This window comes from Chanos chanos, chromosome 1 (genome assembly GCF_902362185.1).
Source record: "Chanos chanos chromosome 1, fChaCha1.1, whole genome shotgun sequence".
In the NCBI taxonomy this organism is placed as follows: Eukaryota; Metazoa; Chordata; class Actinopteri; order Gonorynchiformes; family Chanidae; genus Chanos; species Chanos chanos.
In genome coordinates this window covers 45,583,438-45,607,312 of record NC_044495.1, presented here as the reverse complement: position 1 = coordinate 45,607,312, position 23,875 = coordinate 45,583,438, and the positions used below count along the sequence as shown (strand labels likewise).

Here is a 23,875-nt window from a genome sequence, read left to right as displayed (position 1 = left end):
AATGTGATTTCACTATTCAAAGGCTCCCAGTTATCCCTTTTTCATCAACAGGTCCTTTTATAACGGAAACTCTTATATAATTACAATTTCACCACACACAATACACCAGTATGGAATAATAAATATATTACAGTTGAAAACAAGTCATTGTGCAATAAGGACTGAATGGACAAAGGTACGTGGTCAGTGATTCACTTAGTTGATAGTAGTGGCTATATCACGTCATCTGAGAACTTCTGCCTTAGATATGATTTAATCGGCAATCATAATATATTTAAATCCATAACTAAAGCCATCCCCAACTCTTTTATATGTTTAATTAAAGGAATTTTAACTCTACTCCTTTGTCTCCCACAACTTTCACTTGGAGGCTGTGACTTTAATGAAGTCAAAATCCCAAACAAAACATTTAGAAATATGTTTAATAACATTTCATGCCCTATAGTCTTACAGAAACTCAATTTCAAAAATTTATTCGAAATGTACCATTCATAAGTTACGAACTAAATATTTAAAATTTCCCATAACTCCCAAAGCAAAAGAAATCCCTTTTAAAACTTTAAATGGAGTGTACACATCCAGTGACTTGTTACGAAAGCGATTTGGAATTGAGTCCAATAATTGTGTATTTTGTGATGATACTGAAACCACTGATCATTTATTTTTCCAGTGTATGTATTCTGAAGCTTTATGGCTCGATGTACATGACTGGCTTTACACAAAAGATTTTCAACTTGAAAACTTTTCTGAAAAGGACATTGTTTATAGACTTGTCATGGACTATAGCAAAGATGACTTTCTGATTAATAACATTCTTATTTTTGGAAAACTTTATATACACAAATCAAAGTTTATGAAAGTGAAACCTACGATTAGTGTGTTTCATAATGAGTTTCTTTCTTACACAAAGCCCTTAAAGTTATGAAAAATAAAAATGCAATGAAACTGTTAAGTATAATAGAAGAATGTGATTTACAAGAAAAGCACTAGTCCTTTAAATTTTTTCCTCTTGTTGATGTTGTTTCCTCTCTCCTTTTGTTATGTTTAATATTATTTCAGTCTTGTCTGATTTGATTTATCTTCTCTTTGTATTTTCGATTTGCACCTGATCCTACTGATATATATGTGAAGAACTCAAAGCCAGGTTGTTTGTATATGGGAAACTGTTCAATAAAAGGAAAAAAAAATAGAGGTCAACAAATTCAAGTAAAAGACCAACATGTTTGAGGTTGGTAACTGAATATCGCCATCTAGAGATTGGATGAAACACTCCACTGAGTCCGTTGTTCCTTCGTAAGAACAAGGTGATAGTTGTTTATTATTCATCTCGATCACGAGGAGTGCATTATAAAAATAAAAATGATTCACGTTTTTCTCCTAAAAAGTAAATCGAGATCTTCGAACGTTTCCCATGAAAGGTCATTCCGCTAAGAAATAACAAAACATCCAAAGCAATAACATTATTTCATTAAGCTCTCACAGCTCTATAGATGCTGTTATTATTCCCAGCATCACTGTAGAAAAAAAAGTCTTAAATAAATGATCTATGACACTCTGCCTGCTTTCAGAGTATCTGACCAATATTTTTAAAGCTCATGTCCTCGAAGAAGAAATCTCGCGAGGACTTGAAGGTACAGCCCAAGCGACTTCGGAGATGGAAAGAAGTTTTGCTTTTCATATGCCAGAAACCGGACCGGTGTGGAGCGCTCATTATATATTTTTTTTTACCTCGGAAACAGAACGCCGGAAAATATCAGCATTTCTTATCAGCTATCACTGTCGACAGACTTGCTCACTTTCGACTCATTGTGGTGTTGGAAAGTTCTTGTTCGACTGAAAAGATGAGCTTTTTGTTGTGAGTATCAAACAGCGTCTCTTAGCGCAACCTGCTAAGGTTAGCTAACTAGCGTTCAGAGTGCAGCCCTGAATCAACTCACCAGCTAGCCAATTTGCTAACTTGTCTGAAAGCGAAAATGATTACTTTGTGTCCACCATGCCTTTAAGCTAGCCAACCTTTATTTATTATTATTACGTAAACTAACATCTGGATGAGAAACATGACAGAGAGCGCGAAAATCTGGTTGGTGATACATTAGTAAACTTGCGGCAATGGTGGTTAGCTATCAACCTCACCGTAGCATTAGCAAGTAAAAGATAGGTAAGTTAGGTTGTGGATTATGAACGCCAAGAAAGTAAGTCAACGACTCATTCTTTCTCTTGTTATGAGCTTTTCGCTTGCTTCGTTACATGTAGTATGTTTAACTGCGAATTTGCTTTGATTTGTTTCAAGCCATATTCTAATGAATCAGTTAACTGAACTTAATCAACTAATGTTATTATTTAAACCAACGGTAGCTTCAATTCAACCTCCAGTGCTTAACCAGTCAGTCACAAAATTTGCCAAGGCAAATAATAAACGTGTTACAACTCATGGCTGATTTAGTGGCGGCACATGAGAGCTCCCACTGGGCCGGTCATGTCGACATGCTTACAGTTTAATGAAATTTCACCATAAGAAACATCGAATGGCTATGACTTTCCTTAAACCCCCTTTAAATGATAACTAAGCCTGGATGTCGCATTATAACTGAATGAATCCGTGTCCCAATATCATGTTATTGAAAGTCGAGGGCAGTCCTGCAGTGCTATAGATGCGATAATGCTTTTAAACTTCGTTTACACATCAAGTAAGATGTGTTAAACCGCATTCTCGTGTATTTAATCTCAGTAAAGATAAGCACTTAGACGAAGAAGAAAGAGCTTTGTTGACTGTCTCTGGCATTAATAGCATTTCTAGCCGCAGGTCCAAACATGCTGAGCAGTTCAAGACCGTTCATTCCGCCTTGCTTCTGCTTTTGATCTGAAAAGGGAACATGTTAGGACTAAGGTATCTGACTCGCTGCCTTCCCCTGCGTATCCATTCTGTCATAGTTCTCCTCAAAATCCTCTATGTGACTAAACACTGTTTCTGTAATGGAAGACTCAAAGACTAAATTCTTGTTTCGAAAATCAGTAAGGGGGAACTTACACACCCACGAGTACTGAGAATTTATTTGAATATAGTCAAGCCATCCTCCCTTTTGACTGAGGTCTCTTACAGAACGTTTGAAGGAGACCAACTTGTGTTTAAAGAAAAGGATTTGTTTGAGTGTATCTGTTTAGGAGCTTAAACAGAATTAAAACAGAGAATAGTCAGTGCTGTGTCTGTTGCGTGACAGACCTCTGTTGCTTTGTGTTTTTTTTTTCTCCTTCTACGGAGCTCGGCCACATGATGCGAACATGCTTAATTTATTGTGGAACCACACTGTTCCCCTGTGTTGTAATGGAGTCACTTGACTCAGGAAAATGACATTAGAGGTCCTGTCTTGTGAAACACTGATCAAGCTTGTTCCTTTTAAAACCTTCAGAACGGAAGACCAAATGAAACTAAATGAAACAGTGTTTCTGTGTGGCTATTTCTGTCTTAGACTGTAGCCTGTGTTTGATTGAGTGCCTCTGTACATTTATGGCCACAGAAACTTTTTTTTTTTTCATTTTGACTCAGGAGTAGATGATGCCATGCATAATTGTTATATAATTACATAGCATATTTCCTATATTGTCCATTAAGACTCCACAAAGGAGAAGATGAAGTTTGTCTAATTGGTCTGAAGGTGATGAGCTGTGTTCAGTTTGTGAAGTTATGTTTATAAGCTTTGTGTGCGACTTGTGTCCCCACAGCCAGGTCCTATAGATGTGGGCCTTGTTGTCTGGATTTGTACACAGAGGACCTGTGGCTCTATGGAAGGCCATATATCCTTCTTACGCTTCACAAAAATACCAGACTGTCTGACTGTAAATAGGAAAGAGAGAGTGTACACAGACTGTCTTCTGTGTTTTTGCAGTAACTGTATCTTAGGATGAAACAGAGCATGCATGGCCATGTCTCCTCACTACGCTTAGAAATGTCCGTCCACCTCAAAGGTACTGTCTCTCTGTGTTAGTTTTGTGTTAACTCCATGTGACAAGTATCTGGGAGTGTTTGAAAAGTGTTCGCAGATTAATGCATGGTTAAGAAAACAGACTTTGTCTGCACAGTTGGAATTGCGACTGGATGAGAAGAATTTGGGAGGTATTTGAAGGTTCTTGAAGCTGTACTTTGGTAGTGGATGAAAACTACCATGACATATTCCTCCTTTTTTAGGCTGTAGTCCGAACCCCATTCTGTGCTTTCAGGACACAGGCTGATTCTACTCAGAGATCATCTTACATATTTTTACTCTTTACACTTTGTGTCAGTGTGTGGTGTAAGTGTGATATAGAGCAGTCAGACACAGTGTGTATCAGGGCGTGAGTGTGATATAGAGCAGTCAGACACAGTGTGTATCAGGGCATGAGTGTGATATAGAGCAGTCAGACACAGTGTGTATCAGGGTGTGAGTGTGTTATAGAGCGGTTAGACACATTATGTGTCAGGGCGTGAGTGTGATATAGAGCAGTCAGACACAGGCCCTGTTTACACCTTACGTTAAGATCCGATTTTGGTGATCCGATCACAAGTGGACAGCTCTAAAGTACAGATGTAAACGCACCCAATGCACATTGAGGTCACATCAAGATCCGATCACTCAGACCACATTTGGAGGTGGTTTAGGCCGCATATGACCACATTCCTTTAGCAGTGTAAACGTGAATGCAAACTTAACCACATTGAGTCAACCACATTTACCTTGGCTGACGTCGAGGTAAATAAATCATGTTACAAGTCTACGGGTTAAACAAAACATTTCTGAAATGAATATTTGACCCCTGAACCACACATGATAGCAAATCGCTAGTACACCACACCACAAATTTACAACAATAATTCTGTTTGTAGACAACACGATCATACGAGATGTAGCCTATATTAAAATTTCTATACAATCACTATAGTGGAGGTATACGGGCAAGGCATCGCTTATCTCTATTAGCGGGCTAGGTTAGCCAAACATATTGTAAAGGGATTAGATACAGAACAGAACAGGAATTTCATTCTTCCATACCTTACTTTTTAACAGCCGTCTTTAACAGCCGTTTCACAGTTTGGTGGCTCCGAATGTGATAGTTTACATTAGTAACTGTCGGCATAATTTGACACATTTCCTGTGATTTCATGCCGTTACATATTTCTTACAAAACCTGTCAAAAACAACAACGCATTTGGTCTTTGCAAACAAAAATGATGTACATTTTTATTTGCATATAGAGCACAGAAATGAGAGACAGTCGCAAGTGGTCACTCGAGACGCATGTGGAATTGGATACTAAAGCCAGGTGTAAACAGACGTACTTTAGAGCTGTCCGCTTGTGATCAGATCACCAAAATTGGATCTAATGCAAGGTGTGAACAGGGCCACATTGTGTGTCAGGGTTTGAGTGTGTTACAGAGCAGTCAGACACATTGTGTGTCAGGGTTTGAGTGAGTGGTGTGCTAAAGGCCTGTGGACAGAGCCAGCTGCTGTGTCTGAATCTCCGAATCCATCTGAACCATGTGCTGTAGGAATATGCACCTCTGCACATACTGCACCATGGCTCCTCATGACCTGTCTAGGCAGCCTGTGAGGCTTTAGTTAGCGTGGTAGTGTTTAGTTTAGGTAGTGTGTTGTGTTTGCTTGGCGCTGGGGCAGTAATGGAAATGTTCCCGTGCGTACTGTAGGTTTAGTTGAAAAGAAAAGGCTTCCTGATCAGGGTGTGTGAGTTCATGCCTGACTGAGGAATGCAGCTGTAAAGGTGTGTCGGCACACAAGGCCTCGGGGTGCCAAAAAAACAGAGAAACAGCCGTGACTGTATTAGTGGGTGAACATGATGGTGAAGGGTGCCTTCAGGCTTGGCTTTTTGGAAGAATTTTCTCAGTAAGGATTATTTCAAAAAAGCACTCTCAGCCTTTTAGGGGAAGCCCAATTTACATTAACACATAAGTTTTGTAATTTATTCTTTCTCTCTGTCTCTCTCTCTCACTTTCTTTCTCTTCTCAGCGGAAGTCGCTCATCAAAGACGTTTAAGCCGAAGAAGAACATTCCAGAAGGCTCTCACCAGTATGAGCTGCTGAAGCATGCTGAGGCCACACTGGGCAGTGGGAACCTGCGAATGGCTGTCATGCTGCCAGATGGAGAAGACCTTAATGAATGGGTGGCAGTCAACAGTAAGTCCTCCAACACTCATCTACTTCAGGGCCATGGGACCAACCGCACATGCCTCACATGTAGCCTGTGTGTGTCTGACACCAGGGAATTTCCCCCAAGAATCACTGCTGTCCTCTGTTCTGCCCTCTGCCTGAAGACAGAGCATTGATCTCTCCATCTCTCTCTCTGTGCAGCTCTCCATCTCTCTCTCTGTGCAGCTCTCCACAGACCTGCTTCCTCAGGGCACACAGAGAATGCAACACTCTGGGCGTCTAATAAAGTTTCTGTTTTTAGCTGCTGAACATGAATCATATGAGTTGAGGCTGGAGCTGCCTGGAGAGCTGAGGGCTGTCTGTTTAGGGCCAGAGTTAAGTCTGTTACTGAAAGAGGGATGGTCTTATTGCTCATGCTGTGTTGATCATCGGCAGAGTAGCTGTAGGGTGACCTGAATAGAAAATTGGGTTTTATTATCTCCGATGTCACAGAAAGCAGGTCTTTCTAACAGACATGGTAGAGAAAAATTGGGTTTTATTATCTCTGTCACAGAAAGCAGGTCTTTCTAACAGACATGGCGGAGAAAAGTGCTAATCCATGAGCAGTACCCGCTGTAACATCCTCTTTTGTCTATACGAGTGAGTTTATTAAGAAATGACGGATCATTAACATCACATGGTCTACTGCTCCATTGGTTCCTTTTCTTCTCTGTTCTCTGCCTACTAGAGTATTTCACCCACCACACTGACACTAAACAGGATTCCCATTTCTTTACCAGTTGACCCAGTTGTATAGAGGAAGCATATTTGTGTTGATATCCAGTTGTATAGAGGAGACATGTTTATTGTGTGTATGGCCCAGCTGTGTAGAAGGATATGTTTATGTACAAAGCCCTTCTGTGGGTGAGTCTATTTATATCAGGAGAAGGAGTGCACTCTAATTTGGACACATTCAAGAGTCCGACTTATCATGGTTAATGGCATCTTCCCAAGCAGGAGGCGTTCTTTTTTCCTAACTGGCATGTTGTTTTCTTTTAATTCATAGAGTATGTTGAACTACTGCCAGAATCCAGAATTCACTTGTGTTTCACAGATGACAAACAATTCAGTCACCAGTGTCTGACAGCCAGTCCCCCACAGCTTACAGCTCGGACACTGATCTGGGCCCCGTAACCTTCAAAGGCAACTGTCATTAATCAGTGTCAGCAAGATCCCACTGGCAACGTTTCCCTCATCTGCTATGTGTGTTTAGATGATTCAGTGTTGAGAGTGTAGTGATCATAGTGAAGAGAGTGTGATGATCATAGTGAAGAGTATAGTGATCATAGTGAAGAGAGTGTGATAATCATACTGAAGAGAGTGTAGTGATCATAGTGAAGAGAGTGTGATGATCATAGTGAAGAGTATAGTGATCATAGTGAAGAGAGTGTGATAATCATAGTGATAATCATAATGAAGAGAGTGTAGTGATCATAGTGAAGAGAGTGTGATGATCATAGTGAAGACAGTGTAGTGATCATAGTAAAGAGAGTGTGATGATCATAGTGAAGAGGGTCTTGCTATATAACAGTACCTAGTGTTGTACTCTGGTACAGGAGACTCCTGTTTCCTATAATATCACAAACATCTGAGATTTTAAACATGAATTCATGCTGGAAAAAGCAGATAGGATAAAAAAATACTAGCCTAAAGAGGGACTTCTGTGGTAGTACAGTAATGACACACAGTGACAAATCTGAGCAGAGAGGTGACAGAGTGAATATCTTGGCATTACGCCATCATCAGCACAAAGGAGTAGAAATATTCTTGATGATATACATTTACACCTGTCTGTTTAGTCTGATGTGTTTGCTCATAAGGACGTGACAGAATAGAATGTTCTGAAGGAGTGCTGTGTTAGCTGGTCTGTTTCCCAGTCTCCCAGTCAGTGCAGGGAAAGATGTGAATCCTGTATGCCCAGTTTCAGGCCAGGATTGGAATTCTCAGCACATAAGAAACGCAGAGAGAGAAGAGCCTCAGGACCAGCTTCAGGTCCTCCACAAGACTCCTAACTGTCAACAAGACTCCTAACGCCATGTTAGACAGCTTTACTGTCCACAAGACTCCTAACGCTGTGTTAGACAGCCTTACTGTCAACAAGACTCCTACAATTTTACAATTTAGCATTTAGCAGACGCTTTTAGGCAAAGCGACTTACAATCAGTGCATTAGTCAGATTCCTAATACCTCATAAGCATACATCACTAAAAAGACTGAGCGTCAATTTACTCCTTCGTATTGCGCCCTGGAATTCTTAGACAAACATAGAGACAAGACAAGGGTTTTTTTTTTTTTTTTTTTTAAGGAAGGGGGTTTAGGCTTAGGGGGATAGGTGGGTTCTGAAGAGGTGGGTTTTCAGTTTCTTGTGGAAGATGGTGAGGGATTCTGCAGTCCTAACTGTATGAGGGAGGTCGTTCCACCACCGAGGGGCAATGGCGGAGAAGAGGCGTGGTCGGGAGGAGCGGCTGCCGGGTTCCCGAAGTGAGGGGACCGTCAGCTGACCAGAGGTCGTAGAGCAGAGGTTTCTAGTAGTGGTATACGGAGTTATTAGGGACTGAAGGTATGATGGGGCGGAGCCTCTTGTTGCCTGGTAGGCCAGTACCAGTGTCTTGAATTGGATGCGGGCAGCTACCAGAAGCCAGTGGAGTGCAGTAAGCAGTGGAGTGACATGAGAGTGCTTAGGGAGGTTGAAGACCAGGCGTGCAGCGGCGCTCTGCACGAGCTGGAGCGGCCTGATGGTGCAGGTCGGTAAGCCAGCCAGTAGGACGTTGCAGTAGTCCAGGCGGGAGATGACAAGTGCTTGGACCAGGAGCTGGGTCGCCTGTTGTGTGAGGAATGGGCGGATTCTCCTGATATTGTATAGGGAGAATCTGCAGGATCGAGTGACTGGTTGTCGAGGGTTACGCCTAGGTTTTTGGCTGCTGTGGTGGGGAACACCACAGATCCCTCGATGGTGATTGCAGTGTCTATCGTTGGGGAGTTCTTTGCAGGGAAGAACAGAAGCTCAGTTTTCTCCAGGTTGAGTTTGAGGTGGTTAGCAGACATCCAGGAGGCAATGTCAGCTCAGCAGGCTGCGGTGCGAGGCTGAACCTGAGAGTCAGAGGGGGGGAAGGGGAAGAACAGTTGTGTATCATCAGTGTAGCAGTGGTAAGGGAGACCATGGGCGGAGATAACTTGACCGAGTGATCTGGTGTAGAGAGAGAAGAGGAGTGGACCAAGTACCGAACGTTGTGGGACTCCCGTGTGGAAAGGGTGGGGGGAGGAGGCCGATTCCCTCCAAGAGACCTGGTAGGAACGGTCAGACAGACTCCTGGTTGGTTTATATATTTTAATGGCATCTCGATCCAAGTCTTAGTGGTGCGGTACAGATGTGTTTTGTGCTTGGGGTCTAACTGTGTGAGGTGGGGTTTGAGAAGTGTGTGTGAGGTGGGGTTGAGTGGTGTTTGTAAAAGCTGGATTATAGATTATAAACGTGGATGCGGAGTCCAGAACAGAAACCTCAGTCGGGCTTTATGCAGCACCGCTGACTGCTAACTTTTCAGATCGTGATAAAGTTTAGTTTTTTCTTGTGCATTATGGTCCTGTAAGAGGACAGATTATCATTCTAAACAAGTATGTTCTAAATAAGCCATGAATAAATTGACCATATCTTGAACTCCCATGTAAAGTAGAGATAGAGCTGACCAGCCAGCTGACCAGCCTGTGACAGAGCTCAAAATGCACAGTCACAAGACAGAGTTTCAATGCCATATGGAAAACAGAATCCCATCACCCACATCCTGCAGAGCTCTGTGTGTTGGTAAATACAGAGATGTTCTGTTTGACTGTCATTAGATGTGACAGCACGCTGGCCTGGAGGTTGTTTGTCTGTGAAAGGACTTCTCTGACTGGGGTGACTTTAAATTCAGAGAATTTACATTTTTGTGGGCCCTCTTTGTTTTTAACTATGGACTGGTTAAACTATGACAGGTTGGTGTGTGATGTCAGGGTTTTGTATGTCTGTCTCTGCTCTCTCTATATCAGCCTTGTGCATGTGTGCGCGCGTGTTTGCGTGTGTGTTAGTGTTAGGGGCTATTAGAGCCCAACTGATATAGGATTTTTAAGACCAATACTGATTTCGATATTTGAGATTTTAAAAATCCAATAACAATGTATTGGCCGATTTTCTTTTCTTTCTCTTTTTTTTTTTTCTAATTTCCAGAAACACATAACAAAGATTTTTCCGAACATTTGTTATGTGTAGTTATTTAAGAGTCAAGATAATATGGCATAATGCAGTTTAAAAATAAAGTTGTTTTATTCTCATAAATAGTACTTTGAAAAAAAGTTCCACAGAATATATTAAAGTTTTGATGAATAATGCAGTGAACTGATACAGTGACCTAGAGTAAACGCCACTGTTGAATGCCTCTAGCCTACATGACTGTTTGCATCAAGGACTTGCAACTTAGGGATTTCACACTACACGTTTGAAAGAGAAGCCAGATAACTTTGTTTGGCTACCAAGCCATGTTAGATCCTTGTTCAACTCACGTTTATTTACGAGCCCCCTCTGGTTTAATGATTTCCAATGCACCAACTGTAACTACAGACAGGCGAGTCGCAGATATATTTACCACTGCTTCATTTAGGGAGAATAAGTTAAACACTATAGTTTAATTGCTCATTAACCTTTGCGGTCCTCCTCTGATAAGCATGGCATTAGCTGGCTTTGGTCGTAACCTAAATTAGCAGCGGACAGCGTTATAAGCTGCTGTGAGTGATGTCGCCAGAGAATTTTTAGAAGTGATGAGGGAGAAATGATAGGACCACTGTTTGTTTACTAGCTGGAACTGCCGCTCTGTTTCATAAATAAACCTACAATCAATTTTGTCAACAGCTTAGTCTACACCACTCAACTACTGTAATGTTAAATGTAATTTTGATCGTTGACTGACTGTACCAGCTTTCACGCTGCAGCAAAACCAGGCATGGCTGACATGAATGTCATAACATGGTTGAAGGATCCATCTTCCGTGTCTTTGTAATTGTCATTTATTGGCTGTTATAAATGCCGATACCGATTTATCTGCAATTAGCTCATAGCGGCCGCTAATATCAGCATGCCAATTTATCGGTCAGGCTCTAGGGGCTATGGTCAGGCCAGTGCTAGATTTACATCAGTATTGGCTCTGTGTGAAAAAAAGATGATAATGAGCGTCTTTTTGCTTTGGGCAGCTGTGGACTTCTTTAACCAGATCAACATGCTGTATGGGACCATCACTGACTTCTGTACGGAAGACAGCTGCCCACTCATGTCCGCTGGACCCAAGTAAGACCCACTGTGTCATTACTGACCTTGTGTCTTCTGTCTCTAATAACCCTGTGTCATCACTGACCTTGTGTCTTCTGTCTCTAACCCTGTGTCATTACTGACCTTGTGTCTTCTGTCTCTAACCCTGTGTCATCACTGACTCTGTGTCTTCTGTCTCTAACCCTGTGTCATTACTGACTCTGTGTCTTCTGTCTCTAACCCTGTGTCATTACTGACTGTGTCTTCTGTCTCTAACCCTGTGTCATCACTGACTCTGTGTCTTCTGTCTCTAACCCTGTGTCATCACTGACTCTGTGTCTTCTGTCTCTAACCCTGTGTCATTACTGACTGTGTCTTCTGTCTCTAACCCTGTGTCATTACTGACTGTGTCTTCTGTCTCTAACCCTGTGTCATTACTGACCTTGTGTCTTCTGTCTTTAACCCTGTGTCATCACTGACTCTGTGTCTTCTGTCTCTAACCCTGTGTCATTACTGACCTTGTGTCTTCTGTCTCTAACCCTGTGTCATCACTGACCTTGTGTCTTCTGTCTCTAACCCTGTGTCATCACTGACTCTGTGTCTTCTGTCTCTAACCCTGTGTCATTACTGACTGTGTCTTCTGTCTCTAACCCTGTGTCATTACTGACCTTGTGTCTTCTGTCTTTAACCCTGTGTCATCACTGACTCTGTGTCTTCTGTCTCTAACCCTGTGTCATTACTGACCTTGTGTCTTCTGTCTTTAACCCTGTGTCATCACTGACTCTTTGTCTTCTGTCTCTAACCCTGTGTCATTACTGACTCTGTGTCTTCTGTCTCTAACCCTGTGTCATTACTGACTCTTTGTCTTCTGTCTTTAACCCTGTGTCATTAGTGATCCAGACCCTGTGTGGAAGACTAGATAATTAAGATGACCTGTATGTGTTTTGTCAGGTATGAGTACCACTGGGCTGATGGCACCAACATTAAGAAGCCAATCAAATGCTCTGCACCCAAATACATTGATTATCTGATGACCTGGGTACAGGACCAGCTGGATGATGAGACTTTGTTCCCCTCTAAGATTGGTAAGATGGTTTGGCATGGTTATTGTCAGTCCTGTTTGAAATATGAATGTAGTGAAGCGTTGTGGGGCAGAGAATTGCTGGATTTTTATCATCTTTATGTAAGTCTATAACGAAAATAGAAAAGGACATTGCAGTTGTTTTCTGAATGTTTTTAAATGATGCTTTTTATAGGCAGCCTTTTAATTAACATTTTATGCACTCAGTTGGTCTGAAAGGGAAGCAAGAAGCTTTGCTTTGTTTTTTTAGTTTTGTAAGCATTCACTTACTGTGTTGGTCACCCTTAATGACTCAGAACACTGCCTCCATAAATGTCTCTGTATTAAGCTCTGGGGTTCTGCTCCCCTGAGAATTTCATGTCTGTGGCAAAGACCATTCTGAAACACACACACACACACACACATACATAATGGACATTATGTGAGTGATGGTTGTCTCTCTCTCACCCCTGTGTTTTCTCTGTGTCTTTGTTTCTCTCTGTGTACAGGAGTGCCGTTCCCTAAGAACTTCATGTCGGTGGCGAAGACCATTCTGAAACGTCTGTTCAGAGTCTATGCTCACATCTACCACCAGCACTTTGACTCTGTCATCCAGCTACAGGAGGAGGCGCACCTCAACACCTCCTTCAAACACTTCATCTTCTTTGTGCAGGTGAGGTCTCTGTGTGTCTGGCTCTGTGTGTCTGGCTCTGTGTGTCTGGCTCTGTGTGTCTGGCTCTGTCTGTCTGGCTCTGTCTGTTGGCTACATTTGGATTTTTATTTTCTTTGTTTTTTTTCCGTAGGAGTTTAACTTGATTGACAGGAAGGAGCTGGCACCTCTGCAGGAGCTGATTGAGAAGCTAACCTCCAAGGACAGATAGAGTCTCGTGCCCCGCCTCTCTCGTCCCTGTACAGACAGTCTGGCTTCAGCCTCTCTCGTCCCTGTCCAGACAATCTGGCTTCGCTCTGTCCTGGTGTGGCACCTCTTAGAACGATGGAAAACGGCTAACTTTCACACTCAAAAGTATTAGCGGCAGGGCCTTTCATGGGGTTATGATTTCTCTTTCTGCTTCTGCGTTTTTACACATGTTTCCCAGGCACTCTGTTCCCTCTGTATCCAAGTGCCTGCTGTAGCCTTTGCCTAATCCTCAAATTGTAATGTCTGATTTCCCCTGTGTATCCAAGTGCCTGTTCTGCCCTTTCCCCAGTCCCCAAACTCTAATGTCTGCCTAAAGTGCACCACTACAGAATGCTGAGTGTTTGGAGCACCTGGGAAACTATGAAAGCATGCTTGTCATTTGTACTACTGAAGAGAAGTAGACTGGAACTAATGAATAGTGACTGAAGCATCGTAAAGCCCTACAGAAGACAAAAATAACTAAACACCCAAGTTATGTCATGACAGGGTTTGTCTGTCCCTCTGTTCTTATGTCTTTTGGAAAAGCTTGGACCATACCTGGACCATGTGAGTAGAATTGTGCTTTAGCTTGTTTTGATTCTTACCCTGTGTCAACCTTACGGTGCACACACCTCCCTGTGTTTGGCTCTGCTCTAGGCCTGTTTTCTGGCTGCTTCCATGCTAGTGTGGTTAGTTTGAAACAGGTTAACACTTAAGTGAAGCAGATGGTAAAGTAGTAGTGTCTGGTGTTGGGGAGAAGTAAGCTTTACTATGCAATACGTCAATGTTTTTTTTTAACTATATCTGTGATTTTACAAGGCTGCCGTCAGCTGTCTGCATCTACCTGCCAAAATCCCAGCTCTGTCAGACAGTGAGATTAGACCAGCTGCTGTATTCTGCTGTGGCACCTCCGTGCTCCCTGACAGATTGGTGTTCTGTAAGGTCGTGACCTCTGCACATGCCTATGTTTGATATGAAAGCACATGGGGTCGGCCCACACCATGCCATCTCAGAGCTGGGGTGGTCACGGAGGGGAGGGGCTTTTAGAAACACAACACTCATGAACATTCACATCACTAACATCTGTCTAAATTCTCTCCTTAGCTTTTGTAAATGTTTTAAGGTGCATAATATTTTAACACCGAGTTTATCTTCAGTGTTGGCAGTGATTAATCTGACATTCGGTTGACAGTATAAAAGCAGAAACACACGTCAGAGATGTAAAAAAATGCTGCGTAATTTGAGGATGGGGACATTTTTAAAAAATGTAGTTGCAATTTGTGTACATTTTCTTAATTTTATCATTAATATCGGTTATCATTAATATTGGTTGCACTTTGGATTTTCCATTTTAGAGGTTGTAAGTCCCCCGGAAAGCTACCTCTCCTGAATTTTACAGTAACACTCTAACGATGCTGCCAACTCTGGCCACTGTCAGTGATCTCGCCCCCGCTGTCAGTGATCTCACCCCGCTGTCAGTGATCTCACCCCCGCTGTCAGTGATCTCACCCCGCTGTCAGTGATCTCGCCCCCGCTGTCAGTGATCTCACCCCCGCTGTCAGTGATCTCACCCCCGCTGTCAGTGATCTCACCCCTCTGTCAGTGATCTCAGCCCGCTGTCAGTGATCTCGCCCCCGCTGTCAGTGATCTCGCCCCCGCTGTCAGTGATCTCGCCCCCGCTGTCAGTGATCTCAGCCCGCTGTCAGTGATCTCGCCCCCGCTGTCAGTGATCTCGCCCCCGCTGTCAGTGATCTCACCCCCGCTGTCAGTGATCTTAACCTGCTCTGCTCTGACTGCTGGATGAGCGATTGGGATAAAGCCCGTGCGAATGTCAGTGCTTATGAATGTGTACATTATGTCAATGTTCCAGTGTCAGCCAATGGCAGAAAGATGTGTAAGATTTACAGAGTACACTATTTCAGAAACATATACATCCTTTTGAAAAACACCACACATTTTGACTAGAATGATGTAAATATTGTAAACAGATTGGGCATGCAGTGGAATGATTTAAAAAGAAGCAGATCTTTTTTTGTGGTACAAAACTGAATGATGTTTATAGAATAATAAAGTTTGTTTGACCAGGGTTCTCTTCACTGTTGTCATGTCTTCTTTATGGGTCACATCACACAGTGTTTTTATAAGGAGCAGAAATCGTTTGGTTATTGGTCACATCACACAGTGTTTTTATAAAGAGCAGAAATCATTTACACACATACAGACTGTGTACTTACACACGGCTTATGGGTAATGGGTTTACGTAACAGAGATTTATGGATATAATAATCATCATGGGGCCTAATATTATTATACCACAGTACAAGTGACAAATGGTATTAAGTAAACACACCTCTATATGCCTTTAAACATCAGGATCAGACTTAACAATGGATCAGAGTTAACAATGAATGATGCATTATTCACACAGGGCAGGCGCAGTAACTGGAACCCTGTCGTAGCACTGAGATGAGCTGTCTGTCGTGCTTAATGAGAGCAGGGGTCAGAGCCTGGTCCATCCGTCTATGTCAGTGAGAACTCCTGAGACAGAGAAGCCTGAGTGTATGAACCAAACATGCATGGCCAGAGTAACAAACACCGGAGCTTTACTGCAAGAATGACAGTCCACAGTCAGGGCAGACCAACCCCAGTGTTATTCCAGGACCGATTCACAGAGAGAAAATCAGTTCAGACCTGAAATAAACATTGCACTCATTCTCATGTCCACAAAAGAAGATGTTGATGAAAACTGGTCTTTATCGTGTGATATTCCGACCAAATCATGTGACTGTGTTGTTATTTAGAGTGTGTGTATTTTGTGTATGTTTTGAGTGTATCAACAAAAAGTATGTTAACATGTAAACATACAGGTGTGTGTGAGTTGTCTACTGTTGCAGTTTTAATAGGGAGTATTTTTCCACTCCAGCTTTTAATCTTGGTTTTTATACATCACATTGTACATTTTATACATTGCATACTCTGCAAGACATTGCTTGATTCAATTTCCAGCTTAAAGATCTGTTTTGTCGGTGTCAGCAGCGGGATAAAGATCATTAAGGGTACACTGACTGCCCAGTGTAGATGTGTGTGGTGTCTCTGCTCTACACTGCACTGTTTTCAGGTAGAATCATAACTCATCATGATGGCATGAAAGCTGTATTATCACTGTTGCCCTTATTTGTTTAGGGTAACAGTGGCAGACATGTAACGCAAATGTCCTGCCGACGGCTGTCTTCTAATCCACAGTGTGTTCAGGTTCTCTGAGCCCATTGGCCTTCCTGCAACATACCACTGTCTTTTTATTTCTTCAGTGTAGCTCTGCATAATTGTGGAGACACACCAAATGGCTTGGTTTTATTTTTCCTCTGCACCAGCATGTCAGGCTGAGCTGCCCAAGCACAGGTCCACTGGCATTGGGAGGCAGAGTCGCTCTGAGCTCAGTGAGAAATAAAATGCTCCGTCAAAAAGGATTCCCTTGGCTGGAGTGAATAAGCAGTGACAATGCTTGCAAATTCCTGTTTTTACCACAGGATGGCGCCACGCCCCTCCATAAAACAGCTCTCTGTACAATAACAGCTGAATAGCAGAGAGACAGCCCTGCAGCCCTCCCTCAGCGGGAGCAGTGCTCTCTGTGTCCCATGGAAGAGTGGAAGGAATGTGCCAGAGGCCGGCAGACTCTGATAGCTTTGGACTTTCCTCTAAGTGATGAGACAAGCCTTAACTGATCTGTCAGATGGCTTTGTTTCCATAGCTACGGCAGCACAGGACAAATTATTACATCGTCTCTGTACAGAGAAACAGGTTCAAAGAGCAGAAACTCTGTAGGGGACACAGATACAACATTTCTGTTAGGAGCTTTTGAGTACTTGGGGCTATTTGTAAATAATCTTTTTTGTGTTTTGTTTGAAATTTTTGTGTGTACAGGGCAATGTCGACATCTGATTTTCATTAATGTTGAAACAGGATGAGTTTGAGTCTTTTCACTGTGTAAATAGCCACACTGTTTAAGTGACCTTTGAATCCAAGGATCTTATTAACCAGGCACAGTGACTCTGAGTGTAAAGGTCAGCTCCTTCAGCGTTTTATAGTGACCTGTACCTCTGCCAGTTTCGCTTACTCCTGCTTTATTATTTCCAAAACATTTCTGTGTACTACAGAGTCACATTACTGCCTCAGTCTGGTGTCCGGGCCTCCCCCCCTCGCCCCTTGACCCCTGGTTTTCCAAGCATGTAATAACAATCTCGTCTTCTTGTCCTCATCCTCTGGTTCTGTAGATCTTCAGATTGTGTGTTTTTTCTGTAAATGTGTCTAGGGATGACTAACATGATTACCAGCTCATGTTATCCAATCAGAGACGTCGCTGGAATCTGGGCACTCAAAAATTTAAAAAAAGAAAAAAAAAAAAGTCTGTTTTATCTAAGCAGTGGCAAACTTCTCTGGTACTTTTCAGTATAGTTAAAAAACAAATACATGGAAATGCACTTATGTCAGTATAAGCTGTCTAGAAGAAATTTTTATATTTGATATGTAATGGCTTGTTACATGTCAGACGACTGACATGGTCGGACATGCAATGTGAATGGTTGTGAGTGTATTATTGAAACGGGACATGTGATGTGAATGGTTGTGAGTGTATTATTGAAACGGGACATGTGATGTGAATGGTTGTGGGTGTATTATTGAAACGGGACATGTGATGTGAATGGTTGTGAGTGTATTATTGAAACGGGACATGTGATGTGAATGGTTGTGAGTGTATTATTGAAGCGGGACATGTGATGTGAATGGTTGTGGGTGTATTATTGAAACGGGACATGTGATGTGAATGGTTGTGAGTGTATTATTGAAACGGGACATGTGATGTGAATGGTTGTGGGTGTATTATTGAAACGGGACATGTGATGTGAATGGTTGTGAGTGTATTATTGAAACGGGACATGTGATGTGAATGGTTGTGGGTGTATTATTGAAACGGGACATGTGATGTGAATGGTTGTGGGTGTATTATTGAAACGGGACATGTGATGTGAATGGTTGTGAGTGTATTATTGAAACGGGACATGTGATGTGAATGGTTGTAGGTGTATTATTGAAACGGGACATGTGATGTGAATGGTTGTAGGTGTATTATTGAAATGGGACATGTGATGTGAATGGTTGTGAGTGTATTATTGAAACGGGACATGTGATGTGAATGGTTGTGAGTGTATTATTGAAACGGGACATGTGATGTGAATGGTTGTGGGTGTATTATTGAAACGGGACATGTGATGTGAATGGTTGTGGGTGTATTATTGAAACGGGACATGTGATGTGAATGGTTGTGGGTGTATTATTGAAACGGGACATGTGATGTGAATGGTTGTGCGTGTATTATTGAAACGGACATGTGATGTGAATGGTTGTGAGTGTATTATTGAAACGGGACATGTGATGTGAATGGTTGTGAGTGTATTATTGAAACGGGACATGTGATGTGAATGGTTGTGGGTGTATTATTGAAACGGGACATGTGATGTGAATGGTTGTGAGTGTATTATTGAAACGGGACATGTGATGTGAATGGTTGTGGGTGTATTATTGAAACGGGACATGTGATGTGAATGGTTGTGGGTGTATTATTGAAACGGGACATGTGATGTGAATGGTTGTGGGTGTATTATTGAAACGGGACATGTGATGTGAATGGTTGTGGGTGTATTATTGAAACGGGACATGTGATGTGAATGGTGGTGAGTGTATTATTGAAACGGGACATGTGATGTGAATGGTTGTGAGTGTATTATTGAAACGGGACATGTGATGTGAATGGTTGTGAGTGTATTATTGAAACGGGACATGTGATGTGAATGGTTGTGAGTGTATTATTGAAACGGGACATGTGATGTGAATGGTTGTGGGTGTGCTAGTGAAGCGGGACATGCCAGAGAACAGGCGGTTCAGTCAGTCGCTAATGGGTCCACTCTGTTACACATTAACAGATGCAGAACGAATCCTGCAGACCTGCTTTGTGAAGCACTCTGAAGGATTTTCAACAGCACAAGTCAACAATCTCCTACGCCAACCACACTCATGACAGCTTACATTTTCGATTGTTACAAATATCTTTCATCTTTCAAACATGTACCGAAATTTCAAACAACACATTAAGGCTCATTTATGGCAAAAAGACTATTTGGTGCTTCTTCTCTGTGTGTCCTAAGGGAAATAAAGCTGACTTTACCAAACTGACCCACATGTTGCAGTGCCTTCCAAATTCCCTCTGCACACACACACTCACTGTGGTCTCACTGCTGTACACGGATAAGGCCGTTTGCCTACAGTTCACAGGATGGTGTAAGGGTACTTTCAGAGAAATATCGCAAATGTACGAACAGACCTCTGCATGACTCTAAGAGTTTGAATTCATCGTAGTTTTCACATTCTTTACGCTCCTTCGACCTGCAGTACTTTTCCACTCTGCAGAGCCCAGCATTGTACTTGGTTTTATACTCCCTGCTTAACTGTGCGCTAATGATTATAGATCAGCAGGGCCCCATTAGCATTAAGGCGTGCTTTTATTGTCCCTCAGGGAATATTGACTTTTGAAACTAAAAAAAAAATGTTTGGAACTAAAGTGGACACATGAGACAACTGGAAAAGGAACATCAAACTATTTAGTTTCATTATCTTTTTTTCCACCCTGCTGTCAGTTAACATTGTCATTATTTAGCTGTGTTTGTCGCTCCTGCTCCTCTGTTTCTCGTGTGTCATGGTCTTGGAGAGGCTGAAGAAGGAGAGAAAAACTAAAAGGGAATGAGACAGAGAGAGAGAGAGAGAGAGAGAGAGAGAGAGAGAGGAGGAGGAACAGTACATTCCCTGAGAAATCTGCACCTCAAACACAGAGAGAGGCTATGAGATGAAACAGTGTGCTGAGGCTAGCTGGAGCAGAAAGGCCTTACCAGACAAAAACTGGCATGCCATGCTAAATGCTCTCCCAATCCACCCTGAACGTTGGAACTACCCGCTGGGAACAAGTCTTCACTGTGGCTAAACGTTCAAACGTGTCCAACATGACACAAGACTGAGATTCATACTTCTGCCCTGGTAGAGACGACTGTCAGAAACTGGGCCTTTATCACTCATGTTCCAGAAGTCCAGCAGATGTCTCTATCAGAGTAAAGTCTAACACTCTCACAGTTGCAGATGTCTCTATCAGAGTACTGACACCAAGCCAAACCTTAGAGTTATGCCAAGTGATGCTAGTGAGTTATGTTGAGTGTTGGAATCGTATCTCAGGTCACAAATGATGTGTTTTTTTCAGCATGTTTGTTTTGAGGACTCTGATAAACTAATCAATCGTATCTGTCTGTTTTAAATATTTTGAGTGTTTCAGTGCTTTGAATGACTGTACATTGGGGGTTCTGGTGTGGATCTCCTGAAAGTCTTTGTGGTAGTTTATTTTTAGATTTTTAAAAAAACTTTGTTGGAGCACTTAAGATAACAGAGAGTCAACAGAATAAGCTTGTGAATTTTAATCCATAGATAAGCACATCAAATATACATTGAATTTTGTTTACCAGATACTGAACACCATTTAGAAAAAAACAGTAATGAAAGTTTTAAAGCACTCATCCATACTTTGGTGTTTTACTTATAAATAGTGTTTTCCTCTTAAAATTAATATTACTTTTAAATAAACTTAAAACAAACCTTAGCGCTGATTTCCACTGCACTGGTTGCTGAGGAAGGCTATGCTCTGTTCTGCTAAGGTGTCTGGTTCCATGCTAAGTCGCTGCTTTGTGTTTAGTAGTGAAATTAGTGATTAGAATGTTCCGTTGTGTTTAGTAGTGAAATTAGTGATAAGAATGTTCTGTTGTGTTTAGTCGTGAAATTAGTGATAAGAATGTTGCGTTGGCCCGACAGTCTGTGTGTGTTCTTATTTCAGATAGAGCCACTGCTCACTCTGCCTGACTTTTGTTGTACTTGTTGCAAGTCGCACAATATTTAATATTTTGAATAAAAACATAAAACAGGTTTGGGAACACTATTATCTGATTGTAGTGGAAAATATTGGTTCAGGTGACTGCCGTGATTATTCCAAACTCCTGCTGTGTTTTCTTGTTTCATCTGCAGGTCAGAGAATGAGGTTTATGGAAACCTGGGTGAAGTCTGTTACTTTCACATACACATCACTGTGTGTCACTGAGAGATTTCTCTCTCACACAGATGGATGAGATTAGTGGCTCTAGTGGTGTACTAGTTTCTCTCTACTTCTCTCATTCTTTTTCACACACACACACACGTGCACGCGCATACACGCACACACGCACACACGCACATACAGAGAACAAAATAACTTTCTGTAGTGGCTCTTTGGACCTGCATATTGATGTTTAAGTGTTATATATAGATGTTGTCCAGGTATTATGATAGCTGTTGCTTTAATGTGTAACTTGTTCATTCTCATTGAAATATGAGTCTAATCTTAATATGCAATTATCATTCAACAGCACAGAGAGATGAATCAAGATTGGCTATAATTATTAACCAATGAGGCCTATTAACCTAGAGTTGGACTCAATCACCATTATAAATCCATACTGTGTTTCTTAGAAAACCATTTTTATGACAGCATCTGATGCTGTATAATGTAGTTGACCCTCAATTAAACTGGAAATTAAGGTCATTATCATAAAACGAAGAAACCAAACTGAGGGCTTTGAACCGTACCCATGTCTTTACTGAGGGATCAGGGAGTAGGCAGTAGGCATGGCATTTGTCCTGTTCTAATTTAGCTTATGATTTTTTCAGACCCTCATTCCTGACATTGCATGATTGTCATTCAGTGTTCAACCACACAGTCTGAAAATTTAAATTGATATAAAATGATAGAAATGATGTAAAGACAGGAAATGAACATGGACTGAGGAAATGATCAAACCTTCACTACAATACCCATCTATGGACAGCTGAGAGGAGAGGAGCTGAATGGTCAAAGACTCATTTGGAGAAACTACTGTCAGCATGTCTGTTAAACACATAATGCATGTTGGAAAAAAACTTGTGAACAAAATGTTTTGCGTTATTTTACTTTTTGGGCATGTATGGTAATCAGATCAGTTATTTTAAAGATCTCACGTTCCTGTTGCCAAATCTCAGTGGCTTGTTTTCATGTGGGAAATGTATTTCTTTCTTTCTTTCTTTCTTTCTTTCTTTCTTTCTTTTTTAAAATTTATCATGAATCTTCTTTGCTTTCAACTGATATGCATTCCCAAACGGCAGTCATCTGTGGCCCGTTCTCTCGGCACATATGGCCAGACTAGCCACAGCGGGATTTAACAAATGCGTGACCTTCAGAGAACCGACAGATTCTCCTTCTCCAGGGACGGGACCTTGTCATGTACTGGTACATGGGACCAGCAGAGATCAAGGCACATGTGCGTGTGCATGACTGTGAGAGTATGTGTGTGTGTACGTTTTCCTGGAGACAAAACCATGAGTATGGGTGTTGTTCAATTTATAAAGAAAGTGAGTTGATGATTCGAGGAATGAATGAAAGTTAGGAAAAATAAAAGCCCGCTATACTCAAACGTCCAGTGGAGATGTTTGGCTGTCCGACATATCTCCAGGAGGTGTCGCCATAATTCGAATGAACGTGAATCAGTCACCAGTAGATGAGGTGTTATTGAACGACATAATTGACTGATCTACAAATTATACAAACCGTATAAATTGAGACGAAGAGCGGTTCATGAGTTGAACCAAATACACATCAAGTCACAACCTCCATTTTCATAGTCATCGAGGGACGTAAACTAGGCTATTTATATTTTTGTGTTACTCACATCTACTCCCGAAACCACGTTGTTTGATAGTACAATTCGCACAGTTACAGGTGAGGAACTCCGGGCGCACCTCCAACATTTTGACCTCCCACTTGTGGAGTGACGTTTGCGGGCGGAAAGGTCTTAAAGTATGAAACAAACACGTTGTCCCATTCAGTCATACTGTAATACAGTACACATCGCAGTAACGCTTGTGTACAGGGCACATCTTACGGACAGCTGAAGCGTAGAAAGAGAAGGTGAAGAACTGTGTATGTCTCCGGGCTAAGAGACGTTCTTAGTTTTAGTAAGAATAGAGTGTAAAATACAAAGCTTTGTAACCGCTCAGAGATCTCTTGGAATCTCCTCTTCATTAATGACTTATTTCATTCTTTGAAGACGTATCGTGTCAGAGTATGTAACTTCGAGTGTGAAATACACAAAAGAGAGTCTATTTTTATAAACAGCTCTGACATTTCTACACAGTGGTGCCTCTGGAATACTACAAACCCATTGCAGTAGATCACCGGCGGTCGCCACAACTCAGAGGATGAGCGGCGTCAAGAAGTAAGTCACAGTCATATTGACACTTAGGCTCCTATATTTATAATCTGTGTTTTAGTTAGCTGTCTCTAACATATTACTGAGGAACTTTGAAAGTTGCTTA

The 23,875-nt window shown here is 41.8% G+C and overlaps 2 protein-coding genes across 3 annotated transcripts in view; both read left to right on the top strand.

Annotated features, from left to right (window-relative positions):
- Nucleotides 1-1,699: 1,699 nt before the first annotated feature.
- On the top strand, nucleotides 1,700-15,485 carry mob1ba (MOB kinase activator 1Ba). Of its 2 annotated transcripts, none has more exons than XM_030780423.1 (6): nucleotides 1,700-1,855; nucleotides 5,997-6,163; nucleotides 11,393-11,486; nucleotides 12,399-12,532; nucleotides 13,017-13,180; nucleotides 13,311-15,485. In XM_030780423.1, the coding sequence occupies exons 1-6, from the start codon at nucleotides 1,842-1,844 to the stop codon at nucleotides 13,386-13,388; spliced, it is 651 nt and encodes a 216-aa protein (XP_030636283.1). In that variant the 5' UTR covers nucleotides 1,700-1,841; the 3' UTR covers nucleotides 13,389-15,485. The 2 variants fall into 2 exon arrangements, with proteins under 2 accessions (XP_030636283.1, XP_030636272.1); XM_030780412.1 differs by having other exon boundaries at nucleotides 12,399-12,560; nucleotides 12,955-13,180.
- An 8,273-nt stretch (nucleotides 15,486-23,758) lies between these two features.
- Nucleotides 23,759-23,875, top strand: part of slc4a4a (solute carrier family 4 member 4a) — a 54,036-nt gene continuing 53,919 nt past the window's right edge. Inside the window, exon 1 of the mRNA XM_030772709.1 lies at nucleotides 23,759-23,775. Coding sequence (XP_030628569.1) covers nucleotides 23,759-23,775 — 17 coding nt within the window. The remainder of the gene's footprint in view (nucleotides 23,776-23,875) is intronic.

What these genes read in the sequence shown, in the direction of transcription:
- mob1ba (XM_030780412.1), top strand. An exon ending in TGAATGGGTGGCAGTCAACA is followed by an intron (nt 6,164 to 11,392) that starts GTAAGTCCTCCA and finishes TGCTTTGGGCAG; the next exon opens with CTGTGGACTTCTTTAACCAG. An exon ending in ACTTCATCTTCTTTGTGCAG is followed by an intron (nt 13,181 to 13,310) that starts GTGAGGTCTCTG and finishes TTTTTTCCGTAG; the next exon opens with GAGTTTAACTTGATTGACAG.